The sequence below is a fragment of the Branchiostoma floridae genome, chromosome 2 (genome assembly GCF_000003815.2).
Source record: "Branchiostoma floridae strain S238N-H82 chromosome 2, Bfl_VNyyK, whole genome shotgun sequence".
Taxonomy (NCBI): Eukaryota; Metazoa; Chordata; class Leptocardii; order Amphioxiformes; family Branchiostomatidae; genus Branchiostoma; species Branchiostoma floridae.
The window spans coordinates 13,044,920-13,060,816 of record NC_049980.1 but is presented as its reverse complement, the minus strand read 5'-3'; the positions used below and the strand labels follow the sequence as shown (position 1 = coordinate 13,060,816).

At 40.4% G+C, this 15,897-nt stretch overlaps 1 protein-coding gene across 1 annotated transcript in view; it reads right to left on the bottom strand.

The window, feature by feature from the left end:
• Positions 1-155: 155 nt before the first annotated feature.
• Positions 156-15,897, bottom strand: part of LOC118404170 — a 24,696-nt gene continuing 8,954 nt past the window's right edge. Inside the window, exons 15-48 of the mRNA XM_035803192.1 lie at positions 13,533-14,087; positions 13,324-13,433; positions 13,094-13,158; positions 11,723-11,871; positions 11,389-11,498; positions 11,006-11,070; positions 10,716-10,861; positions 9,905-10,459; positions 9,696-9,805; positions 9,466-9,530; positions 9,007-9,155; positions 8,672-8,781; positions 8,289-8,353; positions 7,999-8,144; positions 7,180-7,734; positions 6,970-7,079; positions 6,740-6,804; positions 6,287-6,435; positions 5,953-6,062; positions 5,570-5,634; positions 5,281-5,426; positions 4,465-5,019; positions 4,256-4,365; positions 4,023-4,087; positions 3,570-3,718; positions 3,236-3,345; positions 2,854-2,918; positions 2,565-2,710; positions 1,752-2,306; positions 1,543-1,652; positions 1,310-1,374; positions 875-1,023; positions 541-650; positions 156-224 (exon numbers count right to left, since the gene is read on the bottom strand). Coding sequence (XP_035659085.1) covers positions 156-224; positions 541-650; positions 875-1,023; positions 1,310-1,374; positions 1,543-1,652; positions 1,752-2,306; positions 2,565-2,710; positions 2,854-2,918; positions 3,236-3,345; positions 3,570-3,718; positions 4,023-4,087; positions 4,256-4,365; positions 4,465-5,019; positions 5,281-5,426; positions 5,570-5,634; positions 5,953-6,062; positions 6,287-6,435; positions 6,740-6,804; positions 6,970-7,079; positions 7,180-7,734; positions 7,999-8,144; positions 8,289-8,353; positions 8,672-8,781; positions 9,007-9,155; positions 9,466-9,530; positions 9,696-9,805; positions 9,905-10,459; positions 10,716-10,861; positions 11,006-11,070; positions 11,389-11,498; positions 11,723-11,871; positions 13,094-13,158; positions 13,324-13,433; positions 13,533-14,087 — 5,858 coding nt within the window. The remainder of the gene's footprint in view (positions 225-540; positions 651-874; positions 1,024-1,309; positions 1,375-1,542; positions 1,653-1,751; positions 2,307-2,564; positions 2,711-2,853; positions 2,919-3,235; positions 3,346-3,569; positions 3,719-4,022; positions 4,088-4,255; positions 4,366-4,464; positions 5,020-5,280; positions 5,427-5,569; positions 5,635-5,952; positions 6,063-6,286; positions 6,436-6,739; positions 6,805-6,969; positions 7,080-7,179; positions 7,735-7,998; positions 8,145-8,288; positions 8,354-8,671; positions 8,782-9,006; positions 9,156-9,465; positions 9,531-9,695; positions 9,806-9,904; positions 10,460-10,715; positions 10,862-11,005; positions 11,071-11,388; positions 11,499-11,722; positions 11,872-13,093; positions 13,159-13,323; positions 13,434-13,532; positions 14,088-15,897) is intronic.

Below are 15,897 nucleotides of genomic sequence, written 5' to 3'. Positions count from 1 at the left end.
GATGTAAAGCCCACTGGAGAGACCGAAAAAAAAAAGGTTGTCAACGTCCGATAATTATACAGCAATGTGTCGCAGTGCACTGGTGGTAAATGCAAAGGTTGGACTAGGAATCGGTCTGAAGTCAACAGAAATGTTTTGTAAACACAAAACTGGACTTACGAGCAACTGATGCCGCTCACTTCAATGGAGACGACCCCTGGGATGTTTTGAAGAATAGATAGCACCTGAAAATGATCAATTAAAGGGCTTTAGTCACAAGGCATCAAGTATGTCAAGCTGCCCAAAATTGATATAGATGTCTAAAATCTTGCCAACAATTCAAAATCACCAAACAAAGCCCACGAGAAAATGTTATCAATTAATATGGAACACAATCATACATGTAACTAGTGTTTTCTTGTGTGTGAATTGCTAGCAATACTAATGAAAGCAAGCAAAATTTCCTGAGAGGTTTGAGCGTCGACATGGACAAAGTGTCTTCAGCTCTAAACAACACTTTTTATATGCCTACTCATCAATAAATTCGTCATATGATCTCACCGCAGATTCAATTTGAGCGACCAGGGCAATGTACATCGCTGACTCCGGGTTGAGTAGATCTGCACTGCAATTCCTTTGAACTACCAGACTTACTATGGTTGAATTCGTTTCTGGTGAAAAGAAGACAGAGCAGAGTAAAAGTTGTGACTGATGTCGGTTTCATGAAGGAGAGATCTTGACTTACTACACAACAACATGGCTCTTTTCGCCAACGTAACCTCTTTTATAATACGACGACCAGTGGAAAAAAGTTATTGAAATTAACGTTGCAAAGAGCAGCACAACAAACGCAAGGATAAGAAGTGATAATCATCTTTAATAAATCAATCCTTACCTTGTCGAACAATGACAGCGGAGCTTGCATTCACCGATATAGATCCCAAGTTGCCAGTGCTTACAGCAACAACAAATGTTTGCTTCATGGTAGTAGCAGCAAACTCAGCAACAAAGACAGCAATTGATACTTTTACTTGATTGTCAGGGCTGAAATGATAGCAAACCATTACACATTTGTTTTCTATGAAAAATATCATATCAGCAAAGCATTCAATTCCATTTTGATTTGGTAATGGTATATCAACAAACGACGAAATATAATAATTTGGAAGAAATATTACGGCAACTGTGTATGTCGACTCCTAAAAAAAGGAGCCGGATAAACACCAGCCTATTTCATTCAGAGCTTCTGAAGATAAATAACTACACGGTCAGGTGTACAATGATACATGTATAAGCTTTAATGAAGAAGATCTTGAAGAGGTCTACTTACGCAGGTTGGTAACCAACCACAGTTGCTCCTTGGAATCCCACGATGGAGGTAAATAGTTGGGATACCTGCACAAAAGGTTCAATGTGTTATTCATGATCAAACGCTCAATTATTTATTCCTGTGACGATTTACCGGTAAAGCCATGATTTTATTCAGATAAAAGTCAAGGTGATATGATGAAATTGAGGTATGTATACATGCTTTAATTCCAATGGCAAGAAACATTTCCCTACCTCTGCAATGAGAGCACTGGTGATGCTGGAGAATTCGCTCGAGTCAGGGTTTCTCAGTTGTATGGAGAACTGGGTAGTCAATGTTACACACACAAAGACTGGCGGCACGGCTGAAAATGACAAGATGAATAAGTGTGTAAGGCCTGCGTCTTTACAAAAAATCAATTTCTCGATCCCAAAACCTGACAAAAATGCAAAAACATATTTACCATCACAAACTCCAGTCAAAAGTGTGTTCCTCAGACTATCCAGCAGGTTGAAGTTGTCCACCACAGCCAAGGTCCTGTTATTGCTGGCGATCTGCTCGAGCTGCGTCAGGTCGTAGCCTGACACACCAATAGCGTAGACAAGGATTCCCTTCTGTCTTGCTTTATATGCTGGTGTTGCCACTCCGTCATACGAAATGCCATCTGTGACGACAATAAGCACTTTTGCTACTCCCGGACGAGCTCCATCCGATCTTGCAAAGCCGTACCTGCTCACATACCTGATAGCCCTTCCAGTCCGTGTACCGCCTCGCATGTATGCAATATCGTCGATTGCATTGGACAAAGCTTCTTTGCTTTGGAAGCTGTTCATGGAGAATTCCTGTCTCACACGCGTGCTGTATTGGATAACCCCTATTTGCGTTCCAGATGGACCGATGTCAAAGGTCTCGACGAGCTTTTGAGAAAACTGTTTCACTTTCTCAAAGTTGTAGGCCCCTACGCTTCCTGATCCATCCAACAGCAAAATGATGTCCAGAGGTGTTCGACACACTAAAGCTGTAAAAAAAATAATATAATATTGTTAACTGGTCACATGTGCTATTTCAGTGTTTATTTCCACTATATACACCCAACGGACGACTTCACAAGGATATTGAACGGTTCCTGAGTACATATGGAGAAAACAAAATGCTATAATGTTAGGCCACAATAACTTGCAACGATTATGAAACTCTTGCACTTTTAGAAAATACGTCTGCATTAATCTATTTAGACAGAGAGACATTACAATAATCCTGAATATGATCTACGGACCTTCGTCTCCTGAAATGAATGAAGTCGGATCGACAGTCAGGCCTCCCACATTCCCTGATGATACCGCTGTAGAGACTGTCGTCACTAGTGAACTAGAGGACGTGGACACCACCACTACAGTAATGGTTACTCTGATGTAAAGCCCACTGGAGAGAACAAAAAAAAGGTTGTCAACGTCCGATAATTATACAGCAATGTGTCGCAGTGCACTGGTGGTAAATGCAAAGGTTGGACTAGGAATCGGTCTGAAGTCAACAGAAATGTTTTGTAAACACAAAACTGGACTTACGAGCAACTGATGCCGCTCACTTCAATGGAGACGACCCCTGGGATGTTTTGAAGAATAGACAGCACCTAAAAATGATCAATTAAAGGGCTTATTAGTCACAAGGCATCAAGTATGTTAATCTGCCTGAAAATGATATAGATGTCTAAAATCCCGCAACAATTCAAAATCACCAAACAAAACCCACGAGAAAATGTTATCAATTAATATGGAACACAATCATGCATGTAACTAGTGTTTCCTTGTGTGTGAATTGCTAGCAATACTACATAAAGCAAAAGGAAACTCCTGAGAGATTTTAGCGTCGACATGGACAAAGTGTCTTCAGCTCTAAACAACACTTTTTATATGCCTAGTCATCAATAAATGCGTCATATGATCTCACCGCAGATTCAATTTGAGCGACCAGGGCAATGTACATCGCTGACTCCGGGTTGAGTAGATCTGCACTGCAATTCCTTTGAACTACCAGACTTACTATGGTTGAATTCGTTTCTGGTGAAAGGAAGACAGAGCAGAGTAAAAATTGTGACTAATGTCGGTTTCATGAAGGAGAGATCTTGACTTACTACACAACAACATGGCTCTTTTCGCCAACGTAACCTCTTTTATAATACGACGACCAGTGGAACAAAGTTATTGAAATTAACGTTGCAAAGAGCAGCACAACAAACGCAAGGATAAGAAGTGATAATCATCTTTAATAAATCAATCCTTACCTTGTTGAACAATGACGGCGGAGCTTGCATTCACCGATATAGATCCCAAGTTGCCAGTGCTTACAGCAACAACAAATGTTTGCTTAATGGTAGTAGCAGCAAACTCAGCAACAAAGACAGCAATTGATACTTTTACTTGATTGTCAGGGCTGAAATGATAGAAAACCACACACACTTGTTTTCGATGAAAAAGATCATATCAGCAAAGCATTCAATTCTATTTTGATTTGGTAATGGTATATTAACAAACGACGAAATATGATAATTTGGAAGAAATATTACGGCAACTGTGTATGTCGACTCCTAAAAAAAGGAGCCGGATAAACACCAGCTTATTTCATTCAAAGCTTCTGAAGGTCTGAATAATATAATAAGACACTATAATACACGGTCAGGTGTACAATGATCCATGTATAAGCTTTCATGAAGATGATCTTGAAGAGGTCTACTTACGCAGGTTGGTAACCAACCACAGTTGCTCCTTGGAATCCCACGATGGAGGTAAATAGTTGGGATACCTGCACAAAAGGTTCAATGTGTTATTCATGATCAAACGCTCAATTATTTATTCCTGTGACGATTTACCGGTAAAGCGATGATTTTATTCAGACAAAAGTCAAGGTGATATGATGAAATTGAGGTATGTATACATGCTTTAATTCCAATGGCAAGAAACATTTCCCTACCTCTGCAATGAGAGCACTGGTGATGCTGGAGAATTCGCTCGAGTCAGGGTTTCTCAGTTGTATGGAGAACTGGGTAGTCAATGTTACACACACAAAGACTGGTGGCACGGCTGAAAATGATAAGATAGATAAGTGTGTAAGGCCTGCGTCTTTACAAAAAATCAACTTCTCGACCCCAAAACCTGACAAAAATGCAAAAACATATTTACCATCACAAACTCCAGTCAAAAGTGTGTTCCTCAGACTATCCAGCAGGTTGAAGTTGTCCACCACAGCCAAGGTCCTGTTATTGCTGGCGATCTGCTCGAGCTGCGTCAGGTCGTAGCCTGACACACCAATAGCGTAGACAAGGATTCCCTTCTGTCTTGCTTTATATGCTGGTGTTGCCACTCCGTCATACGAAATGCCATCTGTGACGACAATAAGCACTTTTGCTACTCCCGGACGAGCTCCATCCGATCTTGCAAAGCCGTACCTGCTCACATACCTGATAGCCCTTCCAGTCAGTGTACCGCCTCGCATGTATGCAATATCGTCGATTGCATTGGACAAAGCTTCTTTGCTTTGGAAGCTGTTCATGGAGAATTCCTGTCTCACACGCGTGCTGTATTGGATAACCCCTATTTGCGTTCCAGATGGACCGATGTCAAAGGTCTCGACGAGCTTTTGAGAAAACTGTTTCACTTTCTCAAAGTTGTAGGCCCCTACGCTTCCTGATCCATCCAACAGCAAAATGATGTCCAGAGGTGTTCGACACACTAAAGCTGTAAAAAAAAATATAATATAATATTGTTAACTGGTCACATGTGCTATTTAAGTGTTTATTTCCACTATATACACCCAACGGACGACTTCACAAGGATATTGAAAGGTTCCTGAGTACATATGGAGAAAACAAAATGCTATAATGTTAGGCCACAATAACTTGCAACGATTATGAAACTCTTGCACTTTTAGAAAATACGTCTGCATTAATCTATTTAGACAGAGAGACATTACAATAATCCTGAATATGATCTACGGACCTTCGTCTCCTGAAATGAATGAAGTCGGATCGACAGTCAGGCCTCCCACATTCCCTGATGATACCGCTGTAGAGACTGTCGTCACTAGTGAACTAGAGGACGTGGACACCACCACTACAGTAATGGTTACTCTGATGTAAAGCCCACTGGAGAGAACAAAAAAAAGGTTGTCAACGTCCGATAATTATACAGCAATGTGTCGCAGTGCACTGGTGCTAAATGCAAAGGTTGGACTAGGCCTCGGTCTGAAGTCAACAGAAATGTTTTGTAAACACAAAACTGGACTTACGAGCAACTGATGCCGCTCACTTCAATGGAGACGACCCCTGGGATGTTTTGAAGAATAGACAGCACCTAAAAATGATCAATTAAAGGGCTTATTAGTCACAAGGCATCAAGTATGTTAAGCTGCCTGAAAATGATATAGATGTCTAAAATCTTGCCAACAATTCAAAATCACCAAACAAAACCCACGAGAAAATGTTATCAATTAATATGAAACACAATCATGCATGTAACTAGTGTTTCCTTGTGTGTGAATTGCTAGCAATACTACATAAAGCAAAAGGAAACTCCTGAGAGATTTTAGCGTCGACATGGACAAAGTGTCTTCAGCTCTAAACAACACTTTTTATATGCCTAGTCATCAATAAATGCGTCATATGATCTCACCGCAGATTCAATTTGAGCGACCAGGGCAATGTACATCGCTGACTCCGGGTTGAGTAGATCTGCACTGCAATTCCTTTGAACTACCAGACTTACTATGGTTGAATTCGTTTCTGGTGAAAGGAAGACAGAGCAGAGTAAAAATTGTGACTAATGTCGGTTTCATGAAGGAGAGATCTTGACTTACTACACAACAACATGGCTCTTTTCGCCAACGTAACCTCTTTTATAATACGACGACCAGTGGAAAAAAGTTATTGAAATTAACGTTGCAAAGAGCAGCACAACAAACGCAAGGATAAGAAGTGATAATCATCTTTAATAAATCAATCCTTACCTTGTTGAACAATGACGGCGGAGCTTGCATTCACCGATATAGATCCCAAGTTGCCAGTGCTTACAGCAACAACAAATGTTTGCTTCATGGTAGTAGCAGCAAACTCAGCAACAAAGACAGCAATTGATACTTTTACTTGATTGTCAGGGCTGAAATGATAGAAAACCACACACACTTGTTTTCGATGAAAAAGATCATATCAGCAAAGCATTCAATTCTATTTTGATTTGGTAATGGTATATTAACAAACGACGAAATATAATAATTTGGAAGAAATATTACGGCAACTGTGTATGTCGACTCCTAAAAAAAGGAGCCGGATAAACACCAGCTTATTTCATTCAAAGCTTCTGAAGGTCTGAATAATATAATAAGAGACTATAATACACGGTCAGGTGTACAATGATCCATGTATAAGCTTTCATGAAGATGATCTTGAAGAGGTCTACTTACGCAGGTTGGTAACCAACCACAGTTGCTCCTTGGAATCCCACGATGGAGGTAAATAGTTGGGATACCTGCACAAAAGGTTCAATGTGTTATTCATGATCAAACGCTTTATTTATTCCTGTGACGATTTACCGGTAAAGCGATGATTTTATTCAGACAAAAGTCAAGGTGATATGATGAAATTGAGGTATGTATACATGCTTTAATTCCAATGGCAAGAAACATTTCCCTACCTCTGCAATGAGAGCACTGGTGATGCTGGAGAATTCGCTCGAGTCAGGGTTTCTCAGTTGTATGGAGAACTGGGTAGTCAATGTTACACACACAAAGACTGGTGGCACGGCTGAAAATGATAAGATAAATAAGTGTGTAAGGCCTGCGTCTTTACAAAAAAATCAATTTCTCGACCCCAAAACCTGACAAAAATGCAAAAACATATTTACCATCACAAACTCCAGTCAAAAGTGTGTTCCTCAGACTATCCAGCAGGTTGAAGTTGTCCACCACAGCCAAGGTCCTGTTATTGCTGGCGATCTGCTCGAGCTGCGTCAGGTCGTAGCCTGACACACCAATAGCGTAGACAAGGATTCCCTTCTGTCTTGCTTTATATGCTGGTGTTGCCACTCCGTCATACGAAATGCCATCTGTGACGACAATAAGCACTTTTGCTACTCCCGGACGAGCTCCATCCGATCTTGCAAAGCCGTACCTGCTCACATACCTGATAGCCCTTCCAGTCAGTGTACCGCCTCGCATGTATGCAATATCGTCGATTGCATTGGACAAAGCTTCTTTGCTTTGGAAGCTGTTCATGGAGAATTCCTGTCTCACACGCGTGCTGTATTGGATAACCCCTATTTGCGTTGCAGATGGACCGATGTCAAAGGTCTCGACGAGCTTTTGAGAAAACTGTTTCACTTTCTCAAAGTTGTAGGCCCCTACGCTTCCTGATCCATCCAACAGCAAAATGATGTCCAGAGGTGTTCGACACACTAAAGCTGTAAAAAAAAAATTATATAATATAATATTGTTAACTGGTCACATGTGCTATTTAAGTGTTTATTTCCACTATATACACCCAACGGACGACTTCACAAGGATATTGAACGGTTCCTGAGTACATATGGAGAAAACAAAATGCTATAATGTTAGGCCACAATAACTTGCAACGATTATGAAACTCTTGCACTTTTAGAAATACGTCTGCATTAATCTATTTAGACACAGAGACATTACAATAATCCTGAATATGATCTACGGACCTTCGTCTCCTGAAATGAATGAAGTTGGATCGACAGTCAGGCCTCCCACATTCCCTGATGACACAGCTGTAGAGACTGTCGTCACTAGTGAACTAGAGGACGTGGACACCACCACTACAGTAATGGTTACTCTGATGTAAAGCCCACTGGAGAGAACAAAAAAAAAATCTGTTATCGTCCGATAATTATACAGCAATGTGTCGCAGTGCACTAGTGGTAAATGCAAAGGTTGGACTAGGACTCGGTCTGAAGTCAATAGAAATGTATTGTAAACACAAAACTGGACTTACGAGCAACTGATGCCGCTCACTTCAATGGAGACGACCCCTGGGATGTTTTGAAGAATAGACAGCACCTAAAAATGATCAATTAAAGGGCTTATTAGTCACAAGGCATCAAGTATGTCAAGCTGCCCAAAAATGATATAGATGTCTAAAATGTTGCCAACAATTCTAAATCACCAAACAAAACCCACGAGAAAATGTTATCAATTAATATGAAACACAATCATACATGTAACTAGTGTTTCCTTGTGTGTGAATTGCTAGCAATACTACTTAAAGCAAAAGGAAACTCCTGAGAGATTTTAGCGTCGACATGGACAAAGTGTCTTCAGCTCTAAACAACACTTTTTATATGCCTAGTCATCAATAAATGCGTCATATGATCTCACCGCAGATTCAATTTGAGCGACCAGGGCAATGTACATCGCTGACTCCGGGTTGAGTAGATCTGCACTGCAATTCCTTTGAACTACCAGACTTACTATGGTTGAATTCGTTTCTGGTGAAAGGAAGACAGAGCAGAGTAAAAATTGTGACTGATGTCGGTTTCATGAAGGAGAGATCTTGACCCACTACACAACAACATGGCTCTTTTCACCAACGTAGCCTCTTTTATAATATGACGACCAGTGGAAAAAAAGTTATTGAAATTAACGTTGCAAAGAGCAGCACAACAAACGCAAGGATAAGAAGTGATAATCATCTTTAATAAATAAATCCTTACCTTGTTGAACAATGACGGCGGAGCTTGCATTCACCGATATAGATCCCAAGTTGCCAGTGCTTACAGCAACAACAAATGTTTGCTTCATGGTAGTAGCAGCAAACTCAGCAACAAAGACAGCAATTGATACTTTTACTTGATTGTCAGGGCTGAAATGATAGAAAACCATACACACTTGTTTTCTATGAAAAAGATCATATCAGCAAAGCATTCAATTCTATTTTGATTTGGTAATGGTATATTAACAAACGACGAAATATAATAATTTGGAAGAAATATTACGGCAACTGTGTATGTCGACTCCTAAAAAAAGGAGCCGGATAAACACCAGCTTATTTCATTCAAAGCTTCTGAAGGTCTGAATAATATAATAAGAGACTATAATACACGGTCAGGTGTACAATGATCCATGTATAAGGCTTAGCTTTCATGAAGATGATCTTGAAGAGGTCTACTTACGCAGGTTGGTAACCAACCACAGTTGCTCCTTGGAATCCCACGATGGAGGTAAATAGTTGGGATACCTGCACAAAAGGTTCAATGTGTTATTCATGATCAAACGCTTTATTTATTCCTGTGACGATTTACCGGTAAAGCGATGAGTTTATTCAGACAAAAGTCAAGGTGATATGATGAAATTGAGGTATGTATACATGCTTTAATTCCAATGGCAAGAAACATTTCCCTGCCTCTGCAATGAGAGCACTGGTGATGCTGGAGAATTCGCTCGAGTCAGGGTTTCTCAGTTGTATGGAGAACTGGGTAGTCAATGTTACACACACAAAGACTGGTGGCACGGCTGAAAATGATAAGATAAATAAGTGTGTAAGGCCTGCGTCTTTACAAAAAATCAATTTCTCGACCCCAAAACCTGACAAAAATGCAAAAACATATTTACCATCACAAACTCCAGTCAAAAGTGTGTTCCTCAGACTATCCAGCAGGTTGAAGTTGTCCACCACAGCCAAGGTCCTGTTATTGCTGGCGATCTGCTCGAGCTGCGTCAGGTCGTAGCCTGACACACCAATAGCGTAGACAAGGATTCCCTTCTGTCTTGCTTTATATGCTGGTGTTGCCACTCCGTCATACGAAATGCCATCTGTGACGACAATAAGCACTTTTGCTACTCCCGGACGAGCTCCATCCGATCTTGCAAAGCCGTACCTGCTCACATACCTGATAGCCCTTCCAGTCAGTGTACCGCCTCGCATGTATGGAATATCGTCGATTGCATTGGACAAAGCTTCTTTGCTTTGGAAGCTGTTCATGGAGAATTCCTGTCTCACACGCGTGCTGTATTGGATAACCCCTATTTGCGTTGCAGATGGACCGATGTCAAAGGTCTCGACGAGCTTTTGAGAAAACTGTTTCACTTTCTCAAAGTTGTAGGCCCCTACGCTTCCTGATCCATCCAACAGCAAAATGATGTCCAGAGGTGTTCGACACACTAAAGCTGTAAAAAAAAAAATATAATTGTTAACTGGTCACATGTGCTATTTAAGTGTATATTTCCACTATATACACCCAACGGACGACTTCACAAGGATATTGAACGGTTCTTGAGTACATATGGAGAAAACAAAATGCTATAATGTTAGGCCACAATAACTTGCAACGATTATGAAACTCTTGCACTTTTAAAAATTACGTCTGCATTAATTTATTTAGACAAAGAGACATTATAATATTCCTGAATATGATCTACGGACCTTCGTCTCCTGAAATGAATGAAGTCGGATCGACAGTCAGGCCTCCCACATTCCCTGATGATACAGCTGTAGAGACTGTCGTCACTAGTGAACTAGAGGACGTGGACACCACCACTACAGTAATGGTTACTCTGATGTAAAGCCCACTGGAGAGAACAAAAAAAAAGGTTGTCAACGTCCGATAATTATACAGCAATGTGTCGCAGTGCACTGGTGGTAAATGCAAAGGTTGGACTAGGAATCGGTCTGAAGTCAACAGAAATGTTTTGTAAACACAAAACTGGACTTACGAGCAACTGATGCCGCTCACTTCAATGGAGACGACCCCTGGGATGTTTTGAAGAATAGACAGCACCTAAAAATGATCAATTAAAGGGCTTATTAGTCACAAGGCATCAAGTATGTTAATCTGCCTGAAAATGATATAGATGTCTAAAATCTTGCCAACAATTCAAAATCACCAAACAAAACCCACGAGAAAATGTTATCAATTAATATGAAACACAATCATGCATGTAACTAGTGTTTCCTTGTGTGTGAATTGCTAGCAATACTACATAAAGCAAAAGGAAACTCCTGAGAGATTTTAGCGTCGACATGGACAAAGTGTCTTCAGCTCTAAACAACACTTTTTATATGCCTAGTCATCAATAAATGCGTCATATGATCTCACCGCAGATTCAATTTGAGCGACCAGGGCAATGTACATCGCTGACTCCGGGTTGAGTAGATCTGCACTGCAATTCCTTTGAACTACCAGACTTACTATGGTTGAATTCGTTTCTGGTGAAAGGAAGACAGAGCAGAGTAAAAGTTGTGACTAATGTCGGTTTCATGAAGGAGAGATCTTGACTTACTACACAACAACATGGCTCTTTTCGCCAACGTAACCTCTTTTATAATACGACGACCAGTGGAAAAAAGTTATTGAAATTAACGTTGCAAAGAGCAGCACAACAAACGCAAGGATAAGAAGTGATAATCATCTTTAATAAATCAATCCTTACCTTGTTGAACAATGACGGCGGAGCTTGCATTCACCGATATAGATCCCAAGTTGCCAGTGCTTACAGCAACAACAAATGTTTGCTTCATGGTAGTAGCAGCAAACTCAGCAACAAAGACAGCAATTGATACTTTTACTTGATTGTCAGGGCTGAAATGATAGAAAACCATACACACTTGTTTTCTATGAAAAAGATCATATCAGCAAAGCATTCAATTCTATTTTGATTTGGTAATGGTATATTAACAAACGACGAAATATAATAATTTGGAAGAAATATTACGGCAACTGTGTATGTCGACTCCTAAAAAAAGGAGCCGGATAAACACCAGCTTATTTCATTCAAAGCTTCTGAAGGTCTGAATAATATAACTAGAGTTCGGGGACCTTATACCTCCATGAAATATTTATTGCTTTTTGTGGATGTTATGTATGTTGATGGTCGGTTGTATTTGAGAGTAATGGATATTACTGTTATGGGAGAGAACTGGTTTTTCATTCAAAGACAAAAACAATGTCCATCTGATTAGGAAATATAAATATGTGACACTTGAAGTATAATGTGAGTTTAATAGATCGACGCCATATGGTAGCGTGGTGTTCTTGAAATATCCTTCAACCAATACCTACATGTAGGATACGGGGACAAGTTGATGCCAGATATATATTATAGCCACGCATAGAGTCATAACGCCACGCGGAGCACAAAATCTAACAGCGCAAACGAAGTATAACACACCAGGTCAAAAAGCTCGGGGTTCCCCAACCAGCTGTCATACACCTCACTATCTGCTTGAAGCTAAGCCCATTAACAATGCCTGTTCCAATATATCGCAGATATAGGGGTGATTTCTGATATTATTACATCGATTATAACGACAGATACGGCCCCCAAAATCTCAACGATTTGAGCTTTCATCATACCCCACCAACACAACAAGTATAAAACCAATCCATCCAGCCGTTCTTGAGTAATCTTGTACACAGATCCAAACAGCTGTCGTAGAAATCACCTCACTATCTGAGATGAGCTAAGCCCATTAACAAAGGCTTAAAGCACGATGCCTGTTCCAATATATCGCAGATATAGGGGTGATTTCTGATATTATTACATCCATTATAACGACAGATACGGCGCCCAAAATCTCATCGATTCGAGCTTTCATCACACCCCACCAACACAACAAGTATGAAACCAATCCATCCAGCCGTTCTTGAGTAATCATCTACACAGACAGAGACACATAACAGAAAATATAACCTCCATTCCATGACATTTCATGGAGGTAATAAGAGACTATAATACACGGTCAGGTGTACAATGATCCATGTATAAGCTTTCATGAAGATGATCTTGAAGAGGTCTACTTACGCAGGTTGGTAACCAACCACAGTTGCTCCTTGGAATCCCACGATGGAGGTAAATAGTTGGGATACCTGCACAAAAGGTTCAATGTGTTATTCATGATCAAACGCTTTATTTATTCCTGTGACGATTTACCGGTAAAGCGATGATTTTATTCAGACAAAAGTCAAGGTGATATGATGAAATTGAGGTATGTATACATGCTTTAATTCCAATGGCAAGAAACATTTCCCAACCTCTGCAATGAGAGCACTGGTGATGCTGGAGAATTCGCTCGAGTCAGGGTTTCTCAGTTGTATGGAGAACTGGGTAGTCAATGTTACACACACAAAGACTGGTGGCACGGCTGAAAATGATAAGATAAATAAGTGTGTAAGGCCTGCGTCTTTACAAAAAATCAATTTCTCGACCCCAAAACCTGACAAAAATGCAAAAACATATTTACCATCACAAACTCCAGTCAAAAGTGTGTTCCTCAGACTATCCAGCAGGTTGAAGTTGTCCACCACAGCCAAGGTCCTGTTATTGCTGGCGATCTGCTCGAGCTGCGTCAGGTCGTAGCCTGACACACCAATAGCGTAGACAAGGATTCCCTTCTGTCTTGCTTTATATGCTGGTGTTGCCACTCCGTCATACGAAATGCCATCTGTGACGACAATAAGCACTTTTGCTACTCCCGGACGAGCTCCATCCGATCTTGCAAAGCCGTACCTGCTCACATACCTGATAGCCCTTCCAGTCCGTGTACCGCCTCGCATGTATGCAATATCGTCGATTGCATTGGACAAAGCTTCTTTGCTTTGGAAGCTGTTCATGGAGAATTCCTGTCTCACACGCGTGCTGTATTGGATAACCCCTATTTGCGTTCCAGATGGACCGATGTCAAAGGTCTCGACGAGCTTTTGAGAAAACTGTTTCACTTTCTCAAAGTTGTAGGCCCCTACGCTTCCTGATCCATCCAACAGCAAAATGATGTCCAGAGGTGTTCGACACACTAAAGCTGTAAAAAAAATAATATAATATTGTTAACTGGTCACATGTGCTATTTCAGTGTTTATTTCCACTATATACACCCAACGGACGACTTCACAAGGATATTGAACGGTTCCTGAGTACATATGGAGAAAACAAAATGCTATAATGTTAGGCCACAATAACTTGCAACGATTATGAAACTCTTGCACTTTTAGAAAATACGTCTGCATTAATCTATTTAGACAGAGAGACATTACAATAATCCTGAATATGATCTACGGACCTTCGTCTCCTGAAATGAATGAAGTCGGATCGACAGTCAGGCCTCCCACATTCCCTGATGATACCGCTGTAGAGACTGTCGTCACTAGTGAACTAGAGGACGTGGACACCACCACTACAGTAATGGTTACTCTGATGTAAAGCCCACTGGAGAGAACAAAAAAAAGGTTGTCAACGTCCGATAATTATACAGCAATGTGTCGCAGTGCACTGGTGGTAAATGCAAAGGTTGGACTAGGAATCGGTCTGAAGTCAATAGAAATGTATTGTAAACACAAAACTGGACTTACGAGCAACTGATGCCGCTCACTTCAATGGAGACGACCCCTGGGATGTTTTGAAGAATAGACAGCACCTAAAAATGATCAATTAAAGGGCTTATTAGTCACAAGGCATCAAGTATGTCAAGCTGCCCAAAAATGATATAGATGTCTAAAATGTTGCCAACAATTCTAAATCACCAAACAAAACCCACGAGAAAATGTTATCAATTAATATGAAACACAATCATACATGTAACTAGTGTTTCCTTGTGTGTGAATTGCTAGCAATACTACTTAAAGCAAAAGGAAACTCCTGAGAGATTTTAGCGTCGACATGGACAAAGTGTCTTCAGCTCTAAACAACACTTTTTATATGCCTAGTCATCAATAAATGCGTCATATGATCTCACCGCAGATTCAATTTGAGCGACCAGGGCAATGTACATCGCTGACTCCGGGTTGAGTAGATCTGCACTGCAATTCCTTTGAACTACCAGACTTACTATGGTTGAATTCGTTTCTGGTGAAAGGAAGACAGAGCAGAGTAAAAATTGTGACTGATGTCGGTTTCATGAAGGAGGGATCTTGACCCACTACACAACAACATGGCTCTTTTCACCAACGTAGCCTCTTTTATAATATGACGACCAGTGGAAAAAAAGTTATTGAAATTAACGTTGCAAAGAGCAGCACAACAAACGCAAGGATAAGAAGTGATAATCATCTTTAATAAATAAATCCTTACCTTGTTGAACAATGACGGCGGAGCTTGCATTCACCGATATAGATCCCAAGTTGCCAGTGCTTACAGCAACAACAAATGTTTGCTTCATGGTAGTAGCAGCAAACTCAGCAACAAAGACAGCAATTGATACTTTTACTTGATTGTCAGGGCTGAAATGATAGAAAACCATACACACTTGTTTTCTATGAAAAAGATCATATCAGCAAAGCATTCAATTCTATTTTGATTTGGTAATGGTATATTAACAAACGACGAAATATAATAATTTGGAAGAAATCTTACGGCAACTGTGTATGTCGACTCCTAAAAAAAGCAGCCGGATAAACACCAGCTTATTTCATTCAAAGCTTCTGAAGGTAAATAAATACACGGTCAGGTGTACAATGATCTATGTATAAGCTTTCATGAAGAAGATCTTGAAGAGGTCTACTTACGCAGGTTGGTAACCAACCACAGTTGCTCCTTGGAATCCCACGATGGAGGTAAATAGTTGGGATACCTGCACAAAAGGTTCAATGTGTTATTCATGATCAAACGCTTAATTA